The 25946-nt window shown below is 35.9% G+C and overlaps 1 protein-coding gene across 4 annotated transcripts in view; it reads left to right on the forward strand.

Annotated features, from left to right (window-relative positions):
* Positions 1-25946, forward strand: part of LOC105211430 (thrombospondin type-1 domain-containing protein 4) — a 75104-nt gene that overhangs the window by 47871 nt on the left and 1287 nt on the right. The window contains exons 1-6 of one of the 4 annotated variants that reach the window (XM_011182837.3): positions 5671-5821; positions 23730-23829; positions 24208-24409; positions 24482-24663; positions 24729-25718; positions 25792-25942. In XM_011182837.3, the coding sequence (XP_011181139.1) occupies positions 23800-23829; positions 24208-24409; positions 24482-24663; positions 24729-25718; positions 25792-25942 (1555 nt within the window). In that variant the 5' untranslated portion in view covers positions 5671-5821; positions 23730-23799. Of the gene's footprint in view, positions 1-638; positions 797-5670; positions 5822-23729; positions 23830-24207; positions 24410-24481; positions 24664-24728; positions 25719-25791; positions 25943-25946 lie in introns of those variants that run through there. The other 3 variants (XM_011182838.3, XM_054226667.1, XM_054226666.1) reach the window with 3 other exon arrangements.

The raw sequence follows: 25946 nt of genomic DNA on the forward strand, positions 1-25946 counted from the left end.
GTCCATAAGTAAAACACGTGTATCCCCAAAAATCAAAATATATCACCTCAAAGATCGAAAAAAGGCATTTCCAAAATATGGCTAAAATCTATTTTATTCTCTGAATTCAATGGTGTATACAATATTTTAGTCAGGCAGATGTGATGACGTTAGATCATCCAAAAATAAATAAAAAAAATAAATATCGAAAAATACTAATTTTTATGAGCTTTATTTCATTAGAGTTGAACATTTTTTATATATCGTCCCCTCAATATAACAATAGCGTATAATTTTTTTTTGGGTTTTGAGAAAATCGAGTTTAAAGTTTTTGTCAAATCAGAAAACATGAACAAAAAACATGAACATGAAATTATACACCATTTTTTTCCAATGACAGATTGACCCACTTTGTGGAAGTAGAATTTGACGAAATTTTGACCAGACATAGAATCAATGATGGAGATTCTAAATATGCAATAAAAAAATAATGGCGTATGAGCACATATGCTATTGTTATATTGAAGGGACTATATAAAAAAGATTTAAAAAATTAACCTTTTTTATTATTTTTTAAATTTTTGTGAGTTTGTACTAAATTCAATTTCACAATTAATTCACTGATAACTAAAATTTCATTTTAATATTATTCCTGCCAGATGATGCCGAATGTGAGCTGAATTGCAAGCCGATGGGTATGAAATATTTTGCTACGCTGAACTCGTCGGTCATCGACGGTACGCCATGCTTTCGTCCAGCTGAATATTATCGCTCCAACTATAGACAACGTGCGATGTGTGTGGATGGCGTTTGTAAGGTGAGTGTGGAAGATAAAAGAATAATAGAAGTGTTTAAAACTGAAATACTGAGGTTTTTGAACCATTTTGTGGTTAGAAATATACAGTTGAACTTCCATAACTCGAAGTTCTCCATAATTCGAACTATTTAATTGGCAATAGAAGTCAACATTTATACAAATTACCTTCTGTAACTCGGATGTCTCTCCAACTCGAAGTTTTTTTGTGGATTAAGATGATTCGAGTTAGAGAAGTTCCACTGTATCTCAACTTTGTAAATATAAAATATTGGAGTCTCTTGTTTATATTATGTATTATGTATATTGTATTATAATGTTGGTTGTAACCCACAGTTGAATACCATACATCCAATTCGGCTTTATGACCGATCTACATTTTGTAGACACAACAGAATGTAGTTATTGGAATTTAGAATTTAGATTTCGAATTTAGCGAAAAGTGACAAAACAAAAAAAATTTAAATTGAATATTAATTTGTATAGATATAGTAGAAACATAAATTTAATCATCTAAACTATGAAATTCAGTTAGAATTAGACAGACAGTCAGATAAGACAAATTTCTATGATCAAATAACATAATTTCATTTCATTGCATACTTTTAGGCGCGTTAAAAGAATGCTTGATCGCCGAAAAATTGCTGTTAAATCAGAAAATGTTAATGATCCACATAACATTAACATTTGCGGCTATTCATTTTATTAACATTCTCTGCTGCGGCTGTTAGATAACAGCAACATTTCCTACTGTCTGTTAACATAGAGCTGCGAATAGAGTATGTTAATAAAAAATTCAGACGAAAATGTTGATCTAAATTTCAATTAACATTTTCTGCTGTAAGCACAAATCAGCTGCTCTGTTACTAACAGTAGTAGCTATCATAGCTGCTGCTAATAAATAGTAAAAAATAATTCTGATTTTTGGAGTTTGTGGGCAATTAATTGTTAGCATATTGTGGTACTTGAATGTTTTCTTTTTGCATTGAAAATTAATTTTGTTGCAGTTAAATGTGTATATTCGCGGGACTGAAGAGCCGCGTGACCGCTACTATTTATACACACGTTAAGTGCTTAGCCAAACAAACTTCTAAATGAAAAGCAATCGAGATTTCAAAGTGCCAAGAATTGGCTGTATTCAACTAGAAATTTCTAACTTATGGCGCTGCAAAAAATATGCATGCTTCTTCTATATATACATATGTGATCTCATGAATAGAAAACTTCTTTACTTCTACTTTATTTACTTGTGCCAAGTAGACACTTCTTCAAGCCAGCTTGTGTTCGCTGCAGCTGTTTTCAATCATTTTCCAATTGCATAATTTGCCGCAGCGGTGTGAGCGCTTGTCACTTTCGCCGAGCGCGCATGCAAGTCAAATCAAGTGGAATGGAAAGTGTTTGCCAGCCATTTCGTTTGCGGAAATGAAAAGCGCACAACATACATACATACATACAAACACATATGTAAAGACAATACACGCCGCTTAACCATTTGACCCATATTTTTGTTTGATGAAGACAAATAAATCAATAAAATATCTTGCGCTGCAATTCAAACTCAAATTACATGATTTAACCGCAGATTTTCATTGCATCAACGCCTCAATGTATGCCACACACAAGCGGAGACAAACAAACACACCGACTATTGCGCATTCAAATCAAAATAAATCTGTTGAGGGCGCTCGTGCATGAGTGTGTGTGTGCAGACATTATGTGCCGAGGCGCGCATAATTTGCCATTTTGCGGTTTAAGTACTTTGCAGGGGTTGTCTGGCTGCTTACGAAAAATGGTATAAGAAATATGCAATCACGCCGATAGGTGCCTTTGTCGTCACCTTTGTTGTTGCTTGATTACATTTTAATCGTTTTCGATTTTTTTTATTCAATTTCATAAGCCACAAAAATAGTGGGTGAGGGAGAACATAGATGTGTATTGGTGGGCAAGGTGAAATTAAATTTGTTAAAGACTTGAATAACATTTCGAAAAAATTTAGAAAATTATTATGATTACTTTAAATATAAAGAATATAATAATGTAAATTTGTGGGAAAAGTTGAATAAGATCAATGCGACTGAGACTTCGGTCAAGGTTTCTTAAAAAAAATAATTTTTGTAGAGTATGGGTATCAAATTGATTGACCCACTAAAGCTTTTTCCAACAACGGTATACCTCAGCAAGTAACAGTGAACGTTTGAGCGTATTTTGATCACGAACGAATTCAGTCACGGCATTAGTGATGTCTCCATCAATCTTTATTCAGATCAATAAGCTTCTGCTCAAATATAATATCATTCGAAATCATTAAATATGTACTCATAGAAGTAATTACGATATCCCAGATTGATTAGCGTATAAAAATTATTTTACTAAACAATTTTTTCATGTCTTTTTGATGTCTTTTCGCTTTATTCAACAAATTCCTTAGCTTCTTAACATAATTTAGTCAGCCGCCACATTTTTTCCTCCATTACCTATATAATGATACCCAGCATCGACAGCGCATTTCATTAAGTGTCTCTTTGTGATAGATAAAGTGGCAGTTGCGAAGCGTATACTTAACGAAGACACGTACGTACATGCGTACCCACATATGAAAATCACATAAAATAACCGCAAGTAGCTTTCGCTTTCATGCCCTGTTAATTGTTTCTTCACCTTCAAATTCTTATCGGCAAAAGTCAGTGCAGCAATTTTATGAGGTTCCCTGTTGGCGCTGCTGCATTTTATACACTCTTCTTCGGCTGTGCTAAGTGGGTATATTAAAGGAGAATTTTGTTGTTGTTACTGTTTTTTTATTTTCTTGTGGTTTATGTGTTCTTTTAACTCTGCAGAAGTGTGACATCATCGTGGGAGTTTCTTTTTGCATACAACCTGGTACCATCGGTGTATGTGTACGTGTATGTAAGAAGAGTTTTGTTTTGAAGAAGCATGTACTCGATAAAAATAGATTTTGAATGATTTAATTCATGGGTGTTTATATACAGTTACAATTAATGTGCAAGAATTTTCGTTAAAGCTTCATAGACTATGCGGTTATGGGATTTTGGAACTAGCGATTAAGGACCACCAGATGGAAATCGTTTTTCTTGTCTATATGTTCAGAAGAAATATAAAGAAGAAATAAGTAGCTTGAATCCTTAAACTCACTACAACATTCAACCCATATTCAGTAGGCTGAAATCATATAACTTTTTCAGATTTTTTTTAATTCAAATTTATTGTTCAATATACATTAGTTTGCCATCAGTGGTCTGTTTATAAAAATATGAGTCATATAACCACAAATAGCGTATCTGCGGCTTTCTTAATTCACTCAATGGTCTCTATCGAGGAGTGATGTGCGAATATGTATGAACTCAGCCTTCGCAATCTAGTATTTTAAAGGCAATACGTGACTTTGTGTAGAGGGTATGTTGAATCATTTGCTTAGTAATACTTTTAGGGCTCTCCAAATAATGACCAATATGAAGAGGCATTCCAGAGTAATTGTGGGTCTAACGCTCAGATATGTTATATGAAGGTCCAAAAAATAATAAATATATAAGCGAGGGAGAGTTAAGCTTAGAGGAGGTTCGAGAGTTGAACTCTAAGTGCTTAGACATACACGTATGAATGAATAATTTTTCTAAGAACGTTCAATTAAGGATAATTATATAGTTGACTCTAAGTCAATTTCGAAATCCAGCGCAGAATCACTCTTGCCAACAGGTGCTACTTTGGATTGAGTAAGCAATTGAAAAGTAAAGTCCTCTCTCGACGATCCAAAATTAAACTCTACTAGTCGCTTATCATTGCCGTCCTGCGTTATGGTGCAGAAGCGTGGACGATGTCAACATCAGATGAGACGACCTTAGGAGTTTTCGAGAGGAAAATTTTGCTTAAGATTTATGGTCCTCAGAACATTGGCAACGGCGAATACCGCAGACGATGGAACGATGAGCTGTACGAGTTATATTACATTACGACATTGACATAGTTCAGCGAATAAAAAGACAGCGGCTACGCTGGCTAGGTCATCTTGTCCGCCGGAGGAAGTCGAGGAAGAGGATGGGCTCCACTCCGTTGGAGGGACCAGGTGAAGAGCGACCTGGTTACACTTGGAATCTCCAACGCCGAACAGCGAAGGAAAGAGAGGAGTGGCGCGCTTTCATCGATTCGGCTATAACCGGCTAAACGGTTCAACGCCAATTACATACATACAAGTCAATTTTGTATCTAATATATTCTTAAGTCTTATAGAGATTTGATGCTGTAATAGATAATCTGTCTTATCATTATATTATCTGTATGAGGGATTTATTTGCGGGTTCGGCGCTTGAGATTGACTAGTCCTAATGTACATCTGTTATGAATTTCACGACATTACTCACAACAAAAACACAAGAAGCTAGATGAAATAAATAAAATTGTAATTTAACTTCAAAATTACAACAAAATAAACTGCACTTGCCATCACTAAAGAAACAAGTGGCAAGATCAGCAATGACTGAGTCAGCACTCAGCTAAGGGTGCCCATACTCGCACAGCTGACTTCACAAAAACAACAAGTGTTCGCCTTTAAGAAGCCACTATTCATTTTACGGGCTTCATTTACTCCCTAATGCCAAATTGAGGCAACGCGCGCTCGGCAGCCTGAACGACTTGTGATCAAGTGAATGGATTGTGTGCGTCGTGTGTGCGTAAACCGAAAATCGAATGCTTCGCGCCGTCAACGCTGCGGCAGCGAGGCGCGAAGGTGTGCAAAAGTTGTTAAACGCCTGTGCGTCTCGGGCAATCAGTACGACACTGATAGCGGCGACAGCGCCGCGTTTGCTAGTCCACCGCAGCGCAAAGTGTTCTCCAGCGCCGCAAACGTTGAGCGGTTGTTAGGTCGGCTAAATCGGCTAGATCGTAGAAGCAAACGATTTTCAATTTCAATATCAAAACGAGACTAGCGCGTGCTGGACGTGTGTGTTTTTCGCTGTGCCGAATCGAACGGGCGTGTATTTGTAGAGTATATTTTTGAAAGGCAAATTTATTTTGGCGGTAATATCGAAATTCTAAAGTGTTTGTGTTGGTGCGGTTTCGAAGCTATACCGTTGAGCAAAACTTAACGCAAACGCCAGCTCATGTGGCTGATTGATATACAATTGCTTAATAGATTTTATAAATATGATGTGTGTTGATTGATTTGATTTGATTAGACAGTGATTTCATTGAGGAAGCGTAACTTGATTGAAATAAATGTGATCTGCGGCCCCTCTGCGGTTAACCGACAGTTGGAGAGTAATGCGTGTGGAAGAAATAAAGTGGCATTTTAGAACTGGGTTACGATCGTAAAACCTATTTGATGAACTTAAGTGTTGGAGAATTAAAATTCTAGCAAAAACTTTGGAGAATAGACTCAAGTTCAGTAAAAAACGAAAAATATGATAAATAGATATATGATATCTAGCCTGAGAATCTGTTGATCGTTATAAAAATTTTTATGAAAACATCTTTAAAATAGCCATACTTCGTGTGAGATTTAATTATGTGAAATTTAAATTTTATTGAGTTATTTGCCGCAGTATGAGCCCGAATTAAAAAAAAAATCAAAAAATTTGGTGGCTTGCATTTTTTTTGCTTGTTCCTTGAGATATTTCGGCTTAGTTGTCCAAATTTCGGAAAAATAATTAAAATAATTTTTTGGCTGATTTTTTTCAAAAAACATTATTATGTAAAATTATTCCTAAATATAAAATATTAATATTAAAATATTTTCCATCGACTTTATGCATTTATTGTTATTTTTTAATATTTTTTACAAATAATATTTCCCCATTTTTCCAAACCATTTGGTGTCTATTTCATTTACCTTCCTGCCATTTGACTGATTCTGCGACTACAAATGTGCGTATTTTTTTTTCATAACAATATTTTTGTCAACAGCATGCTTGTTGTTGTTGTTGTGGTTTTTTGCATTGGCATTGTCAGTAGCAGACATGTCAGCAGTTAATTGAAATTTGTTCCACCTTATTGGCAATTATGTTACGATTATTTATATGCTCCCTTTATGCACAACTCGATATGTGCGTGTATTGTTATTGTAGTATTTATTGTTGTCATGTTTTCGCTATCGAAAAGATAAATTGCAACAATGAGAACATCAAGTGTGTGTTTGTGGGTGTGTGTGTAAGTGCGTACTCGTGCGATACACGCACTTAAATGCCACAGCGTACGTAGAAATAGTGCAAGAATACCGGGTGGAAAATATAACGGTTGGCGAAGAGTATATTTGTTCAATATTAAATTTAAAAATTTTCAATTTTTTTTTAAATTTGTATTATTAAATTAACCCTAGAGCAATTTTTAGTCTGAGAAAAATCGGTCTTGTTGGCTGCAGACCCTTTCAACTGAACTATGCTAAACTGATGAACAGAACTTTTTATCTAGTCTGAAAATATGTTATTAATTATAAAAAGTTTTTATGAAAATATCTTTATATCAACTATATTTCGTGTGATATTTATGCTCCCTTTTTCCTACTGGCCATCAGTATGCAGTAATTTTTCAACAAACTACAGTTAACGCGCAACAATTAGTTTATTGTAAAGTATGTTGCACTTTGTGAATAAACACAAAATACCGATGAAAGCATACAAATGCGCTACAATGTATGAATATTTATGATTACGCTCATATTGTGGCAATTATTATACACATTTGCAGTTGAAAATACATGCGGCGTGTCATTCTGATGCATTTGTGTAAATATTTTCTGCTCAAACACTCCAGGGAAGTTACGGGATGTATGCGAAATGAGGCAGAATCACTTAACAGTTCCATAAATATAATTTTAGTACTCGAATTTGCCCTTAAATATTGAATATTTTTCACTCTAGATAGTGAAATAACTCTATTAAGGTGTTTCACCAAGCACTCCGGGTTTATAAGACGGCGATTTCATATCTGAAAAAATTTTTGTTGAAGGTTGGTTTGAATAATTATGGCTTGTCGTCCAGCGAGCGAATCGAATCAACGAACATTTCGTACGAAAATCATATCTTAATGCGTCTTTCTTCGAGAATTCCATCTTAATTTGTCCGAAGCTTGAAATTTTATTAAGCACTTTTTATACTCTCGCAACAAAGTTGCTAAAAAGAGTATTATAGTTATGTTCACATAACGGTTGTTTGTGTCACCAAGAAATAAACGAGTTAGATGTGGGGTTATATATATATAAATGATCAGGATGACGAGTGGTGTTGAAATCCGGATGTCTGTCCGTGCAAGCGATAACTTGAGTTAAAATTGAGATATCTAATGAAACTTGGAACACATGTTCATTGGGACCGTGAGACGGTTGCTTTCGAAAATGGGCAAAATCGGCCCATTGCCACGCCCACAAAATGGCGAAAACAAATAACGAAAAACGTCAGAAACACTAAATTTTACAGAAGAAATAGCAGAAGAAAGCTGCACTCAGATTTTTTTATAAAATGGAAAATGGGCGGGGCATCGCCCACTTATGGCTCAAAAACCATATATCAGAAACTACTCGACAGATTTCAATGAAATTCGGTATATAATATTTTCAACCAGGGTGTCAACCTGATAACACGGACAAAAAATCGGTTCACAACCATGACTACTTTTCTTATAACTCAATTTTGAATTTCATATTATTCCTTCACTTTATAATATATACATAAGGAACCAATGAATATAGCGAAATAAAACTTTACACAAATAGTGTATATTATCTCTGGCTTCATTTGTGAAAAAATTGTCGAAAACGGACTATAACTTTTCAGGGCCCCAGATATCGAACATGTTGAACTCAGCGCCTAAGGGTAAATTTTAACCGAAAATATGGGTAAATCTCTTAGATAATTCAAGTAATTCAGAGGAAATTGTTTTTTTCTAATAGTGTTCTGTTCCAAAAATCATTAAAATTGGGTCATAACATCTTCTAGCTCCCATATACCTAGGTTTTTCAAAAATACGCCTTTATTCCGCATATTTGTATTGGTTAATATGTGAGATAGCTTAGCAAAATTAAGTGAGCGTATAGCCTTGGATATAGAGCACCTTGCTGGTGGAAATGAATGAAATCGGTTCAGGAATTACCTAAGCCCTCATATACTATATATGACGATTTTCGTTATTCTCTTAAAATTAAAATTATTCTCTTAAATAAATTTGTGTGTTATGTAAATAAAATTTCTTCAATAAATTGCGAGAGTACAATATGTTGGGTTACATCCGGACTTAGCCCTTCCTTACTTGTTTATATTTAATTCAAATTATATACAAATATAAGTATTAAGACACTTATAAGCTAGCATAACGAATACGCGAAAATATGCCAAGCTCACTAACAACCAACTTCACTTACTTCAAAAGCCTTACTGGCCTTTACATGAGCGTATATTTGTTGGAAAACATATTTAAGCTGAGTTTAATAACACAAATCTGTGCGGCAGATTTCAATCACTCAACATGATATAAGCTGTCGTATTTAGATTAGTTTACAAGTCTATACAAAATGGTGCAGCAATCGAATTGAGAATTTCGAAAAACTTAGCGGCTTTCGTAGAGGTTTGTGGGACTAGTCTTATCGAAAAAAAGTATAAACATATGCAAATCAAATAGTTAGTATTGCTTAACAAATTCAAAAAGCAATACTAAAAATATCCGTTGGATATTTTATGACTCGAACACGAAAATTGCGGTAATTAAATAATAATTTTGTTTTTTATATAATATTAAATTGTGTTTACCAACAAGTGGCCGTGTGTAGGCGCAGGCCACACAGAATACTTTTGTATTTGCACTAACTCGAATTGATTTTTGTTGGCTTTATGTTAATTTAAACTTTTATTTAAATTATTAAAACGTTTTCAGTTAACAAAACTATGCATATTACATAAATTACTAATGAAATGAGCTGAGTGTGAATACAAAGTAAATTTATAAAATATTTATGATATAGATGTAGGCTCTTCAATGAGCGGAGCTGATTTGCATTTTTATGCGCATTTAATTTTTCATTCAACCACATCCACGGCACGACTTATGACGCAAAAGAAATGCATTAAAAACCGTCTTTTACTACACAAAGTCTAAATGAAGTCTACATTAAGATGATACGTTTTATATTTTTAGTAAAAAATATATTTTTTTCCATTCCAGGCTGATTTGCATATGCTCTTTATATTGTAGTATTTTTAAGTTATCTTGCCCAAAAAAAACTTCAACTAATAAATAAGCCAAACAAGCATATTAAAATTAGCTTAGCGTTGTTTGTGGCATTTTTTTTCAGTAAGCTTTCGGTGTTATTTATGGCTTGAGCCTAAGTATACGAGTATATGTCCATTCGTAGGAGGTGTTAATAATGCCGAGGTGTTAAACAGCCACTACTTATGTGGCTGTGCAGACAGAAATGAAAAATGCCCAAAATGTATATTTAGTTCAAAGTATAGATTATTATTTAATTAGCTCTAGACGCGCTAAGCTTCAGTTTTTTCGTACTTTTGGTATGCGATGAACTAGAATTGTCTGGTTATGCTTCCGCATTGATAAAGTCTTTTAGATACATTCAAATATATACAAATGTATATTATTTCGGTTTTGGGAGGACATGTAGTTGTGTAAATAGCATGTTCTTTAGACTAAGACATCTACACTTCTTAGCTTTTTGATCAAAGAAGACTTGTTGCCAAGTTGAAGGTACCGAATTATTATTTTATATATGGTTAACATATAATAGATTTCCAATTTTATTAGCTTTAAGATCGGAGAAGATTTCTTACCAAGTTGAAGGTAAAGCATAATCGTTTTAAATATTACCGTTAACATAGTAGATTTCCAGTTTCTAGATACGAATAATTCTATCAACTTTACTTTCTGTCGGCTTCTTTGAATAAATATTCTAGATCTAGCTTACTTCATTGAAAGTCGGACCAGGTATCTACAAGTCTCGAGCAAAGAATTTAAATGACGCCTGAAGCTACTTTAAGACATTACTTTATCAACGGATTATATTAGGTCTACAACTTTGCTTCCCCCGTTTTTTGTAAATTGAAGTTTTTTTGTATAAATACGGTTACAAATTTCGATGAGCCTCAGCCGCACTTTTCTTGGAATTAAAAAAGAAAAGCAAAAGTTCCCGCAAATGCCGAGAATTCGGCTCAAAAAGTGACGTTTTCAGTTGAGAATAAGTTTGGGATGCAAACAGATCTCTACAAATATTTCGTTGGGTTAATGTTGACACAAATGTCCAAGATCGATATAAAACGATTTAATCGATTTAATCGACCAGTGCTTGACTCTAGAGACATCTATTGGAAAACGGCGGAAGCAATGTTGTTATCCTAATAGAAAGCATTGCAACCACTTCCTGAGATATTTTTCATTATTCACAAAATTTTCGGGTTTAAGCCTAAGTTTTCGGATTTAATTTCTTACTAATCAAATATTAGTCTCAATGCTGTTAGTAAAAAGAAAAATTCTTCAACGATTTTATTTTATTAAGTATTTTATTTATCATTTATAAATGATCATACATGTGGGTAGCATTTTAACGAAGAAACCTCTGTAAGAAGTACCCAGGAATTAGCGCATAATTTGCGATGGCGCCAGCACTTCAATGACGTCAAATAATTGCCAACTTTTCAAAGACGCCAAAAAGTATTATATTATGATAATAGTATTTTATTATAATAATTGTGCTAGTATTTAAACCGCCCAATAAGCCGACGATTTGCGCAAAGTGCCATGCTAAAAATGGCTCGTAAATTGATAGCTTAGCGTTTAACCATAAATGTTGGCATGAAAATGATGAATGCAGACTGCTAAATGCTGGTGATGTATGCTGAGTGATGAATGATGAAGATGTAGATGTGAACATGTGTGTGGTTTTGTGGTTGTTGACAGATCGATGTTGTCTCCACATTAGCGCTTAATAGCAACTCGATATGCCCGCGATTGGCCATGGCAAGTGCATTGTAATCAAAACCATTACGTTTTACGCAAATGTCACAACCAAAATTGGCGTTTAATGCATTTGAGATGCTAGAATTATTACAACAAAAGTTGAGTTTATAAACGCCGCTGTGGAAAATGCAAATGCGGCTGGAGCACCCTTTCCAGCGAAGCGAGTAATTAACCCAATTTGATCTGGTAAGCGTTGCGAAAATGGTAGAGCCGTTGAATGGGGACCGGCATGCTGCCTACTGCCTTGTTTGGTGTGCTCAGCGCCTCAAGTGGCGGTGACTTATTTGTGGAAGTGTATGCCTTTGTAAAAAGTTATTTTGTAGACAAGCGACTGATGTCGGCGCTGCGTGGGGACTCTGCTATTGGTAGCCTGTCTGTCCGCTTGACGGCCTGTCAGCAAAGTGGCATACATTTATGGTTGATTATAGATAGTGATCGAAAGTATGCAAATAGAATCATGATATGTCCAAACTTGGACCTTTCCATTTTTTGAATTTTCGATACTTAGTTTGTAGAAGGAAAGCTTATACCCAATTTGTTCCAAAACGAACTCCTCAGTGTAGCTTATAACATCCATTCAGCCTCTCTGTATTGAATTAGAACTTTGATAATGAGTCCACAAAAATTAGTTCACCAAGTAGTGTTTTGTTGTTTGTTACATCATTGAGTGATGAGTCAACCACCGATGAGTCAGTCTTGCTATGTTTGAATCTTTGAATTTCGATGATCTCAGATAAGCTGCTGACAACAAAGGAATGCGTTCTAGTTGAGGGAGCACATTGTCAGCGCCTTTCAATTATAAAATGCTTTACATTTACTGGAGATATTAGAACTGGTGATGACACACGCATGGGATAAAGGACTCATAGCTAACGATAATTTCACATAAATTATCTATTAGAAAATAAAATAGTTTTACTAATTAAATGCTTGCGAAACTTATTGCGCATGGAAATCGCTAATTAATTAAGTATGCAAATCTGAATTGAGTGCATTGTTGAATTGTCTTGTTGCCAATAAGCAAATTAAAGTCATAATGGAATTGTTTCAGCTATTATACAATATTAACCGCTTGTCCATCCTTCTGTTTGTATATATTTTCGAGATAATTTATTAACCGTTAAATTTAATATGCCAATTTGGTTTTAGACTTCAGACTTTTAGTTTGAAAACTCAAGATACATGCAGAAAACTATCCACTTTGTGCGAATTATATTATACAATGAATGCTATAAATATGTATTCGTTTATAAATGGTTGTTTATGCAAATATACTGCAGAGTAAATATTTCAATTTGTATTTTGATTTGTTGTTGCAATTTCAAAGAGTTGAAAAGACAATAAAATATTATGACCAATACCGTGGCTAATTAAAATTAATGTGGTTATAAAATTATACTGATTTGTTGGATAACATACCGATAATTCCATAAATAATAATTTCTGCATATTTCTTTAATTTCTTTAATTATGAACGGTACATAAAGTAGCAAATTTATGAACTCAAAGTCGGAAATATGTTCAATTAATGTCTGAATGTTGAAGGAGTCTACAAATATGTATGGGTTGCAGGGGAGCAATTATGGTTTTCTGGTGAAGCTTTCGCTGAAATAGACTCCAAATGGGAAATCATAAACAGATTTTAATGTTTATGATACGATTTGAAGAGTTTGGCTATCACTATTATTCATTTCTCTGATATATATTAGGTCTACAACTTTGCTTCCGCCGTTTTCCAATAGATGTCTCTAGGGTCAACCACTGGTCGATTAAATCGATTAAATCGTTTTATATCGAACTTTGACATTTGTGTCAACATTAACCCGACAAAATATTTGTAGAGATCAGTTTGCATCTCAAACATATTCTCAACTGAAAATGTCACTTTTTGAGCCGAATTCTCCACATTTGCGGGAAATTTTGCTTTTCTTTTTTAATTCCAAAAAAGTGCAGCTGAGGCTCATCCTCATTTTTATACAAAAAAAGCCTTAAATAAAAAAAAACCGGCGGAAGCAAAGTTGTAGACCTAAATTTGTCCATAGTTCCTTGATAGAACATAGGGCCTATCTGTAACGGAACACTGCAAATTGTAGAGACCTGGAATAAAAGTTGTTTTGAAAACCATTAAACTCATCCTTTTACTACTACTACTACTGGTATTTGCAAATTTAAGACGCAATATAGCATAAAGTTAGCTTCGATAATACTAGGAACACTTCTTGGAAAATAATATTCATTTTGGGGATTCACATCAACCGCTATACCTGCCTTCAAAACCAGGGGGTCAAAAGGCAAGTAGTTTAATAAGAATTCTTAGAAAAAAATATAATTTAAAAGAGAACTTGAAATATATGTGTCTATGAGTGCTGCTTTGACTATCATAGATGACAGCATTTTTGTAATCAAACAGAATACCAAATAAGCTATGACTAAAAGTTAAAAATATGTGAAAGAAGACACATATATAAACTCATAAATGGGTGTATGGAAATTTCAATCATAAAAAACAAAACAAAAACAAAAAAAAACGGGTGATAACAAATAATAGCAATAACATATACATATAAAAGAAACAAATATGTGGTTGAAAGGTAATAAAATTTAGAAACCGCTAAGTAGTGTGGAACATTTCAAAACGTACGTAAAAATTGGAAGTGCGAAAATTAAAAACAAAAAGTCATAAATTTTTTTGCAAACACGAAGTGATGACAGAATTTTGTATGCTAAGCTCAAGTTCATTATCGCGCGTTAAAAGTAGACACGCTGCTTAGCATAATATTACATAATTTTTGTTATTACCCGCACTTAGTAGTCGCCGTGCATACTTCTGTAGAAGAATGGAAAGATATGTTATGAAGAAGCATCTCTCTCTCTCTCTGGGGTATAAATATGTCTTGAGTCATAGGATACAAAATTGAAAATGAGTTTCAATATGAGTCAAATTACGTGCTATTTTTTTGTAAGATAATGCCCGGTTTCACAGTTCGAGCTTAAGTTCTGCCCAAATAAAATCTTAGCTAAGCATTGTTGTATACTGAGTAGTCGTTTGCGTTTCACAGTCAACGCTTATTTTCTATAAAATTGTATTATTAAATATGGTAACACAATTGAAAACATATGTTCTACGAATGCCATGTATAAAATTATGTTTGGAAAATTGAAATTTCTATTGATAAAAAATAAATTTGGATTGAAAAAATATTAAAATGAAAATTGAAAATGAAGGTAAACAATAAAAGGACACCGAAATGGACAGCATGTGATTCGGGGCACTTATTATAACTCGTTGGAAATCATAAAACCGCCTTGGAATTCAAGCGAATCCATATTTTCTATTTCAGTAAATAATTTATTATTTTATTCTTTTGACAAATAATACAAAATTCTAAGCATTTCAAAACAAAAATCAGCTGTTACTTAAGCACTGCTTAAGTCTCACATTTTCAGTACTTAAGCACAAGCTAAGTACGAACTGTGAAACCGGGCATAAGTGTTCAGAAAGCAAAGCAAACTGGTATAGAACCCCATAGAAGCTATTGAACGCAATTTGTTTCTACAATAAATCCTTAATTTAGTCAATTAGTTAGTAAATTAAAGACAAAATTAGCTAATTGACTAAGTAATATCTGAAATGCCTGTTCCTCACTATTGAAACCCATATTCTTTATCATCCACACAAAACTCTTTTCTTTCAAATATGGAACCTTAGCTTCCCAGCTTAGCTTTTTTCCTACACTTCATTTATTATATCATATATTACTTTTCTCTAAGTCAACAAAAAGTTCCCTGTAAATGAGCTATTATACTACTAAATACTCTCTCCCTCATTGACAATGAAACAATAAAAGCAAATAAAACCGCAAGGTAACAGCTAACTTAATGCCTTCGTAAACAAATCTCTCGGCAGTTTTATGCTCACACTTCAGTAGTGCAAATAAAAGATTTCGATACACAAATGAACGCGCTAATGACTTTCAACTGCAATCGAAGTATGAAAAAACAAATTTACAGGTAAACAATGGTCCAAACTTGCAACTACTCGTGGAACAAAAAGCACGTGAGCGCTATAAAAACAGTGGCAGAGAGATAAAGGGAGGTGGAAGGGTCGAATGAAGTAGCCAATTCATGACGTCCACCTGCCAAAAATACACTTCAATAAATACTATATGATACATACATACATATGGTACTTGCGTTATTGTTGTTCTCGAGTTAAGCAGCAAGAGCTCGGAGTTTAAATGCTCAAAGTGTTATCGCACTTTAAAATGTAATTGATGGATTTATTATTGTCGATTTTCAAACAAATAATTCTCCTATTACGCGTATTACCTTATTTATGTATATTAGGGTGTGTTGCTAACATTACGTAGCAGAAACAAACAAAAACAATGCCGCACTTTTCATTCACAGTTTCACACACACTTCACCCTCCAAATGGTATTCCATTCTTAAATAGTTTTAATAGGCTTTATAAACAGCTAATTAAAATCAAATAAATTCAAATTGTTAACGCTGACTCTTGTGGGTCTATCAGTTCGATTTTTGTTTTAAATTTCCTATACAAATTAATTCAAGGTCGGTGGTTGCTCATTCTTTAATAGAATTTTGTGTATGGTATATATTTGTAAATGCTTGCCGCATATTGTTGTTGTAAATTAACAGAAATCAAGTGAAATTTACTTAATTGTAACCTTCTCACACTGACAGCTGCCACAATGTCACTGCTTTCATGGTATTCTTGAACTGTTTCAGATACAACCGAAACAAATTTCATTGCTCTGGTTATATTTTAGATCAATAGTAGCTCGCACAAGTTCATAAAATTCCAGAGCATATTTATTATTTTTTCGTTTTGAAAAAAAAAATAGTTGTTTTTCCTTAGAGGTTAAATCGCAAATGTTTACAAATTCGCGAAATAAAAATTTTATAAATTTTTTACGAATATAATTTGTTGACCGTTTATTTTCTTTATCATCCAAATAGCAGCAGTTTCTGTGTGATTTCCTGAACTATTGATTTATGAGGGAAATCGCATATTTATTTGTTGGCAGTATTTCACGCATTTCAGCACCTCCATCATTAGACGATTTTATTACATGTAAATATTTACAAAATCGTTACAATGTAGTATGTTATAGTTGGCGCTTGTGGCATCCGCGTTGGCTAGCCAGCCAGTCCACGATATCCATTAGCGCCGTTACATGCATGCGGCACGTTGCCACTGTGGCCCTTCTGACATTTACATGACAGCTCCCGCAATTGTTGGCAATTGGCGAACGGCAATCGTTTCAATGCCCACAGACGGCTACCACTAAGCAGACATGTCTATCGGGCGATCTGCCTTTACAACTGCCAATCAGACGCGACGCCTGCCTATGCGATATGGTTGATGTGCACGCGCACGTATGTTATTGTTGTTGATTGTTTCGATCGGGTGGCAGTAAATAAAAAATACGCAACTGTCAGTTTCAATGTCAAAATTGACACATAAAAGTGTTACTTTTGCGGTTATGTTTGTCAAAGCCTTTAGTATGCACTTCCTTACATATACCTACTGAGTTCACAACTATTTTTTTTTGCTTCTAAAATGCAACAGATGCTGCTCAATAGTATTGCATGCCTAAGCTTGAAATTTATCACCCATAACAGCATATAGACTTACAGACATCGCCGGCTCTCAACACAATGAATGCGTCGCCACACAGACTGACAGTTATTGAGCTGTAAAGTTGTTTGGCTGTCATTGATGTTGTTAGCAGCGATGATAGTTGTCGTGGAGGTGTCGGAGAGTTGTCTTCCATTAGACAGTGGTGACTGTTGACAGTGCGAGTCGTCAATGTGGGTGCTGGGAAAGTGCTTTGATATTGGTAATGATAATCGACAACATAAAATGTGCTCTAAGATATGTCTAGAAGCTTTGGCTTTGTATAGCAAATTATACCAATACCTTTCATATTTGAAGATCTCTGAGGGCGAGAGCTCTTAGCATTCAAGCGTAAAAAGTAAGAGTAGTATCCAATCGAGAAGATATTAGTTATACCTGAGCGATACTATTATTGGACTAATATACCCTTTTTAAGCCGCTTTCGGTTTCTTCGATCTTTATCATAACATATTTGTACCATGGATATTAGAATGACACAGAAACTTCGACAGCGAATGTACAACTCGATTTCTAACTTTCTGTTGGGATTCAACGTTCATAATATTAAAATGGGCCCCTGGTAGGAGGGTAAATTAAGGTATTTTTAGTACTGAGCCTCAAAAAGTTTCACTAATCGACACCAAAGACTTTAACGTCGGGTAGGTCATAGCTGAGTTCGCTTCTACTGAATATACAGACTCGTGAGTAGTTAGGGTCTCTGTCATGGAGTACCAAGAGTAAGGCCTTCAGGCTACACTTTCGCTGACTTAATTTTGAATCTGTTTTGCAAAATAATCCGTTGCTTTTACAAAATTATATTGTTATATAAAGCTCAAGGATTATTAACTACTTGCTAGCCTTTTACGCAATGGGGCAAATATTTAGATCGCCGTTAAATTAGCGAACCCATAAGTTAACAAGATCGTAAAAATCTGTTGTGCATGTTTTCGACAAGCGCATTCGCGAAACCTCTAATTATGTTATAAATCCATGCTAAAATGCTAATAAAACTGTTCGAACCAATTTAATAAGAAATCAATTTGTAGTTATGTGATATGCCGCAGGCGCAAAGCTATAAAATTGCGCGAACAACTGTTCACAGCTAATCAACAAGCGCTGAACGGCCAACTCAAAATGTAGACTCTGGTTCCAACGTATATAGTATGTATGCCTGTGTGTGCGCGAAGAAAATGAAAACAAATGCTTTGTTTTTAGTCGAAAACTATTAAAAAATGGAACACATTTACGTGACTTACTAAATATAAAGGTCTCTTGAGGCACGTCTTAACAACGAAATTATGCAAATATTTTCAATAATCATAAAAACCGAAATGGAACTAGCTGACTATATGGATTCACCGCTTTAATGTTCATATGTAGATTAACATTTATAGCGCAGAGAAAACATATTCAAATAGAAAATCAAACAAAAATTATTGTAAATAAACATGAAAGCCTCAGCCATTATCGTTGTGGTCTGAAAATGTCACATTCGATTATGGTCAACAAAATTGAAGATGTTATGGCCGAAATGTGGCAGATGATGCATAATATTAAGACTGTGATTGGAGAGTATTGCATTGTTGTTGCATAGAAATCTTATTTAAAAGTCGTTGACGATTTCATGGAGCTCACAAAAGCTGGGAGGGGTCTAACAAGGCAGTTGTTTGATTTCTGAATGAAAAGTTACTGAATGAATAGCAGAGAAAAACTGGATTTTGTGAAGCGGAAATTCACTTTGCAGTACATTTTCGGTTCAACAGATATTTAAAAACGATCTTGAGTTTCTCAAATGGTTACATGCAGTTTGGGTACCCGGTCACCGCGGGATCGTTGGTAACTGTATAGCGGACAAGCTTGCAAGGGAGGGTACCCTAGCTACATTGACGTCGGAATGGGAGCGCGTTGGTAGTCCATGGTCCACCTGCGCAAGAGCGCTGGACATGAAGACTACGTATGAGGTCGTCAAACACTGCTCAACTACCCGTACTTGTGCAGTGGCGAAGTCCTTTTGGCCCTCTGTGGAGCGTAGGCGGTCCTTTCAACTGCTTTCTCTTGGCAAGGCCCATCTCAGCGCGATCATTGCTGTACTTACTGGACATTGTCCAATGGGTACCCAAGCGGTGAGACTTGGGATCTTGGCAGATACAAGTTGCCAAAGCTGTATGGAGGAAGGCGAGATGGAATCATCTAAGCATTTCCTTCTTTCTTGTTCAGCTTTTGCCAGACTGAGGTTGAAACACTTCGGAAGGCCCTTTTTCGGCGATCCTAGCGAATTGGCTGGAATCGATATTAGCCGTCTTAAGAAATTTGTATCGGATTCCAAGGCTGAATTTTAAGGGTCTTTGATCCACCGGGAGTTTTATTGGTACCACAATGGACAGCGCCAGGCTGTCTAAGTGAGATCTTCTGTTTTTGCAGAGATCTGCCTACAAACCTAACGTAGATGCAGTTTTCTGGAACTATCATATAATTATCCGAAGCGATATATGAGCTATAATCTATACTTCCATGAGTAAATTCTGCTCATAATGTCCGCTATCTATCAATATCATATCAAGAATGAATCTTATTTGAGTAATAACGAATTATGAATTAAGGGAGCTGTTCCCCAAGAACTATTCTCAGGAGGTTTTGAATTTTCAAATTCTATTTAACTTCTTTGGAGTATATTTTATCGAAATATTTTTCGATTTGCAGAGTGTAAAACTAAAAATTTTCTTGGTCAAGGCTCTCCTATATTGAAAACAAATGGGAATTTGGAACTAAAGTACTTGCATTTAATACCTTTGTATCACACTGTATATGAGAGGTCTTTAATATTCCTTGGCCAATTGTAATATTGAAATAACAATAAAAATCATCTTTGACAAACCGTCAGTCAGCAACAACAACGTAGTAGTGTTTTCCAATAAATGTTTGTATTATTGAAAAATTATTCCAAACCATTATATTCAACTGGTGTTCAATATGAATGCCTACTTCTTTATATGTTACATGAAACCATAAAAATGTTTGAATGTCATATGGCAAATTGGCCAATAAAGCGATATCGACGCATTCAATGAGCCGCAACATACAACAACAACAACCACAACAATAACATTGAAGTCGCTAGTCAAGCCGAAAAATGCACGAAACGGCAGGAAAATTAAAAAAACTGTATTCTCATACGTGTGTGTGTCTGTTTGTATCGGAGTATGCAAATGTAAATATCTTGTCATGCACCGATTACTTGTAGATGCAGCGATAATCTATTGCAAATTCACAAGTAAACATAAACTGACTAAAGGCCAAATTGTGTTGACGTCAAAAATGCAACTGCCGACCGGCCGACGGATCGATCGCACGGTGTTGGCTGTGCCGCTGGTCAAAATGAAAAATGTGTAAATACCGGTGCACTGCCACCGGGCGCCAACAACAACAATTACAGTAATATTATTACAATCAACCACTATACAACAAGCGCAACAACAACAACACCAACAACTTACAGTAATAATAAAAATTTCAGACAAATTATCAAATACAAACAACAATAATAACTTCAACAGTGGCGGCGGCGGTGCTAGTTTTAGTGCTTAAGTGGCTGATGATAGATAGACGGAGACACGGTCGAACGGATGGACGAACGCATCTAACGTGTGAGCGTCGGCGCAGTCGGATGTGTGAACAGCCAGACAGCTGAGCTGCACAGTGGCAGAGGAGGAGGAGGAGGAGGAGGTGGTGTCACACACGCGTCGTTAAATGGCCACTGAAGCTGCCGTTTTCGTAATGTGTTTGAGTGGCACTAAAAGTTTCTCGCGAAAAAAACGTGTCATATTAGTTAGTTTGTTGTTGTTGTTGTTTTGCTTGAAAATCTCAAGTGTGCGGTCGTTTGTGCGGACAAGCTTAGTTAGACGTGAGAGTATCTACCGCTGTGGAATACTAAAAATGCTCATAAAGTTAACTATGTAAACAAACCATTTTTCGGTGTCCCCGGCAATTAGCTAAATGCTTGGAAATTGTTTTTTTGTCTTTTTTCTAGATATTTCAAATTCGGAAAAAATTCCTTTACCGCTTGGTGTGAATTTGTTGAATATGCGATTGATTGCTCTAAAATGTGTGAGTTTCCTTTAAGCTTGTTGCTGTTGTAGAGTCATAAAACATTCTTTAAATTATTTTGAGAAGTGCTACCGAGTTGATAGTTCATGGCCCTATAAAAATTTCGGTTCGTTCCGGTAATGGAGACCCAACTGCAGTGGTAGCTGTAGTGATCATTCTGAAGTTTAGTAGAAATGATAGAGCATACAATTGTATGAGTTAGTTACAGGCTAGTTCGGCATCAAGGTCTGACGTAATCGATGTTGCAAAGAATCACCTTTACGAGAGAGAAGATAATCTTATAATTAGGTCTACAACTTTGCTTCCGCCGTGTTTTTTTTGTAAAGGCTTTTTTTGTATAAAAATGGTTACAAAATGTTATTCAAAATATTGCTCGTCGTTAGCTACTACTTTTGACCATCTTTCTGGCAGCATGTGTATTCCGTGCAAATGTCGAGAATTCGGCTCAAAAAGTGACATTTTTTCAGTTGAGAATAAGTTTGGGATGCAAACAGATCTCTACAAATATTTTGTTGTGTTAATGTTGACACAAATGTCCAAGATCGATATAAAAAGATTTAATCGATTTAATCGACCAGTGCTTGACCCTAGAGACATCTATTGGAAAACGGCAGAAGCAAAGTTGTAGACCTAATATTTGTCTAATATTCGTAAAGTTGGATAGTTGGAGCTCAGTCTGAGTCGTCTAATAGTTCATAAAATCTCTATTGCGTCCTAAGTAATTCAAATTTATTTTATTTTGCGTATTCCCGAATTTCACACCTAAATTTCTTACTTCCTATACCATAATATTTTTACAACTTTTTTCTTTATTCGATCAACCCATGTTAGTTGCCTGACTTATCAGCTGACCTCACCTACATTTGCTCTGTACCAAACAGACCTAACTGTGCAGACGAGTGTTTCAGGCGCTCAAGTTTGGCGTGTGGCTCAGAGAACATCACTTTCTACGCATTTCTTTGCTTGCGTTTATAAATCACAACAAGCAACAACAATTTAACTGCTGTTAGGTTGTTAAGTGTATCTATGAAGATGTAAATTGCCGGCAAACATACTGTGTGATCTCACTGATTAATTTGTTATGTGTGTGTGGAGTGGATCAAAGTGCAAATGCGGAGAATAAAATGCATTTATCCACACGTTGGTGAGACATTTGTGAACTGTAAAAATAGGCATAGATCATTTTTTATGTGCGATTTATTTGCCATAAAACACAGATAGCGGTAATAAATTCAGCGATTGCGTGAGTGATCGCGCATTGTGTGCGTGTACAAAGAAATTTTCGTGTTCTTTGCGATTTTATGCGAATATTTTTATGACTCCTATTTGTGTGTAATAATTGTAACGCTTCATTTGATGTTCCTAGATTTTTTTCTAACTTTTTGGAAAGGTATACTATATATAAACCATTAATACTTCTAGTCTTCGAATTCGGTAGCGCTTCCTGCTGTGACGCTTGAAATGCATACATTCCCCATTCGGAGACCGTTTATGTAAATTTCGGTAACCCAACATCTATAGTCCATAGTTAAACTGCCTAAATTATGAATGAATAAATATGCGTATTTATAATCTATCTTTTAATTATGCGCGGTTGAGTGCCGAAATTAACACTCTTAATTAAAATGACAATACGTGTGCGCGCAAGGTACCCCCATTGTCCCACCTAGTATTATAAGGCAATAAATTAGGCTGAAACCAAAAAAACCGTCATTAATATTTTATAATAGTTTTCGCAGGCAATAAATGAAAGTATGCTACACAAATACAGCGCCCATGAAAAGCTATAGAGACATCATTTGTGTAGATTTATGTCGGATTTCAAGGGCTCCACTCGCCGGGCTTCGCATTAAAGCCATTAAGTTGTACATGTTACATTTTATGGGCGCTCATGTTTAACATAAGCTCGGCATTTGTTAGGAAATGTTGATTTCATTGATAATGATCTTGCCACGCCAGATTTTAAGCTACTTGTCATTTAATTATAACTAAATCAATTTTCAGAATACGCACAACATAAATTGAAGCGCTTCTTGACAGTTCAGGTTTCGTGAGTCTTTAATATGCTAATAGTTTGCTCTATTCAATGGCTAAGCAAGATTTATTGTATATCTTTGTGAAACTGCAGACCATCGCTAAACGCCGTCGATTTTAGTACGATTTGTGTTAGTTTTTAAGTCGTGTTTTTTTTCTATTCAAACAACTTATGTACGAACATAATTTTAGAAGATTTCATTGACAACATACACAACTACAATTTTGAATCTGAATTTGAAAAGCTTTTGGGCGGTTGAAAATGTTGGAGAAGCTTTTGCTGGCTTACTTGGTGAGTTAATATCTAAGTTATAATTAAATAATATATATAGTATATTTATATATATGTATTATATTTTTGAAAAAGGAAAGGTAAGTCAAGATCTTAAAAGCTTTACCTGACTATTAAAAAAGCTTTGTACTAACTTTTGTTTCGGTTGAAAGCTCTTCTTCATAATAAGCGTTAACTCGAATAGTTATTGTGTTTCGAACCTTGTATAAATCCTATCTAATCTCAACTCAGTCGTGGACGATTAGAACACTGCAACACTGCGATATGAGCTACATAACTTCGCTAAACTTTTCTACTAAGAACAAAAGCTCAATATAAATATCGTTTTTCGATATAATAATATCTTTTATCGTTTATATCTTTTTTCAATTCTTCCAGGCCGTCCATGCCACTGGCATTATCACTGGACTCTCGGCCAACAGCGGTTCAGTCAGCTGCGGCGGTTTGATTTGTCGTCCAATTACGGGTATATTTACGCGCGATCCATTACCGGAAGACGCTTATGTGCACGTGGCCACAATACCAGCGGGATCTTCGAATATTTCTATAACCGAACTGGGAAACAGCATAAATTTACTGGGTATGAGCATAATTTGCTAGAAATAATTCGAATTTGTTCGACAACTTCATTACACATATTACTCTCTTGCAGTGCTGCGTACACCCGATCAAAAATATATATTTAATGGCGATAATGTGGCTTCAGATAGTGGCGCCTACGAAGCAGTGGGTGCGGTTTTCGACTATCATCGCATCGATGGACTACAGCATGGTGCTGGTGTAACCGAATGGATTACTTGCTTGGGACCCATAAGGGACATGTTAGAGTTAATGGTGGGTATTATACTACTTAAATACTTAATATGTTGCTTATTGAAGCCTAATCTTGTCTGCAACAGATATATAGCAGGTCAACGAACCCGGGCATCAAGTATGAATATCTGCTGCCTATAACATCGGACTCCGAGGAGAATGAGTTGTCAGTGGAGAGTGAAGGTTTTCTGAAAAATGGACCGGAAGAAAGTTTTGCCAGCAATTCGCGTTCGGGTCGTCGACGTCGCTTCAACTGGAAGGTGGTTGGCTTCAGCGCATGCTCTAAAACCTGCGGTGGTGGCATACAGACACCAATTGTACGCTGTGTGCGCGAGAATCCCATTCGTTACTATTCGCAACGCCGTTGTATGCATTCGGAGAAACCAATGCTTAATGAAAATCTACTGCGTTGCAACACACAACCTTGCCCCGCTTATTGGCGCATAGAGGACTGGAGCGAATGCCATTGCCAGCAAGGCGAAGGTTATCGCGAGCGTGATATAAGCTGTGTGCAAGAGCTCGCTTCCGGCATTGTTATACACGTGGACAACTCAGCATGCACCGATGAGATGCCCAATCCGCGCAAACCATGCGACTGCCCAAAGACTCGACGTCGATCACATGCTGCACGCTATCGCACGGCACATGCAGGCGCCAACGGTACGCAGCATCGTGGGCGTGACAAGAATGACAAATCCGGCATTTGGCTAATGTCCGATTGGAACCAATACTGTTCGGCCGATTGTGGTGCAGGTGTTGAGTATCGTACGATTTTCTGCGATCGCACAAAGCCGAATACTGAGCGCTGTGACTCGCGTACCACGCCTGAGATCACGCGCCCATGTGAACGAGAACGTGATTGCGAAGTGGGCGAATGGTTCGCTGGACCGTGGTCACCATGCAATGGAAACTGCTTCAATCTGACACGCAGTCGCCTGGTTTATTGCATACACAATCATGAAATAGTGAAGGATGAGGATTGTAAGCCGGAGCTGAAGCCACAATTGGTGGAGAATTGTTTGCACGAGGAAGTGGAATACTGCGGACCTCGTTGGCATTACTCTGAATGGTCGGAGGTATTTTGAAAAATTATTATATTTGGGAGAAGTATAATTCTATGAGCTCTTTTCTCTTCTCTGTTTGGTTTAGTGTTCGAAATCGTGTGATGGTGGCACTCAGCGACGTTCAGTCAAATGTTTGGAGTACGATGAACGCGAAGCGGCAATGCGCGAATCGGCTAAGTGTCGGTACTCGCTGCGCGAACCGATCTATCGCAGCTGTAATACGCAAAGATGTGATGGTAA

This window comes from Zeugodacus cucurbitae, chromosome 3 (assembly GCF_028554725.1).
Source record: "Zeugodacus cucurbitae isolate PBARC_wt_2022May chromosome 3, idZeuCucr1.2, whole genome shotgun sequence".
Taxonomy (NCBI): Eukaryota; Metazoa; Arthropoda; class Insecta; order Diptera; family Tephritidae; genus Zeugodacus; species Zeugodacus cucurbitae.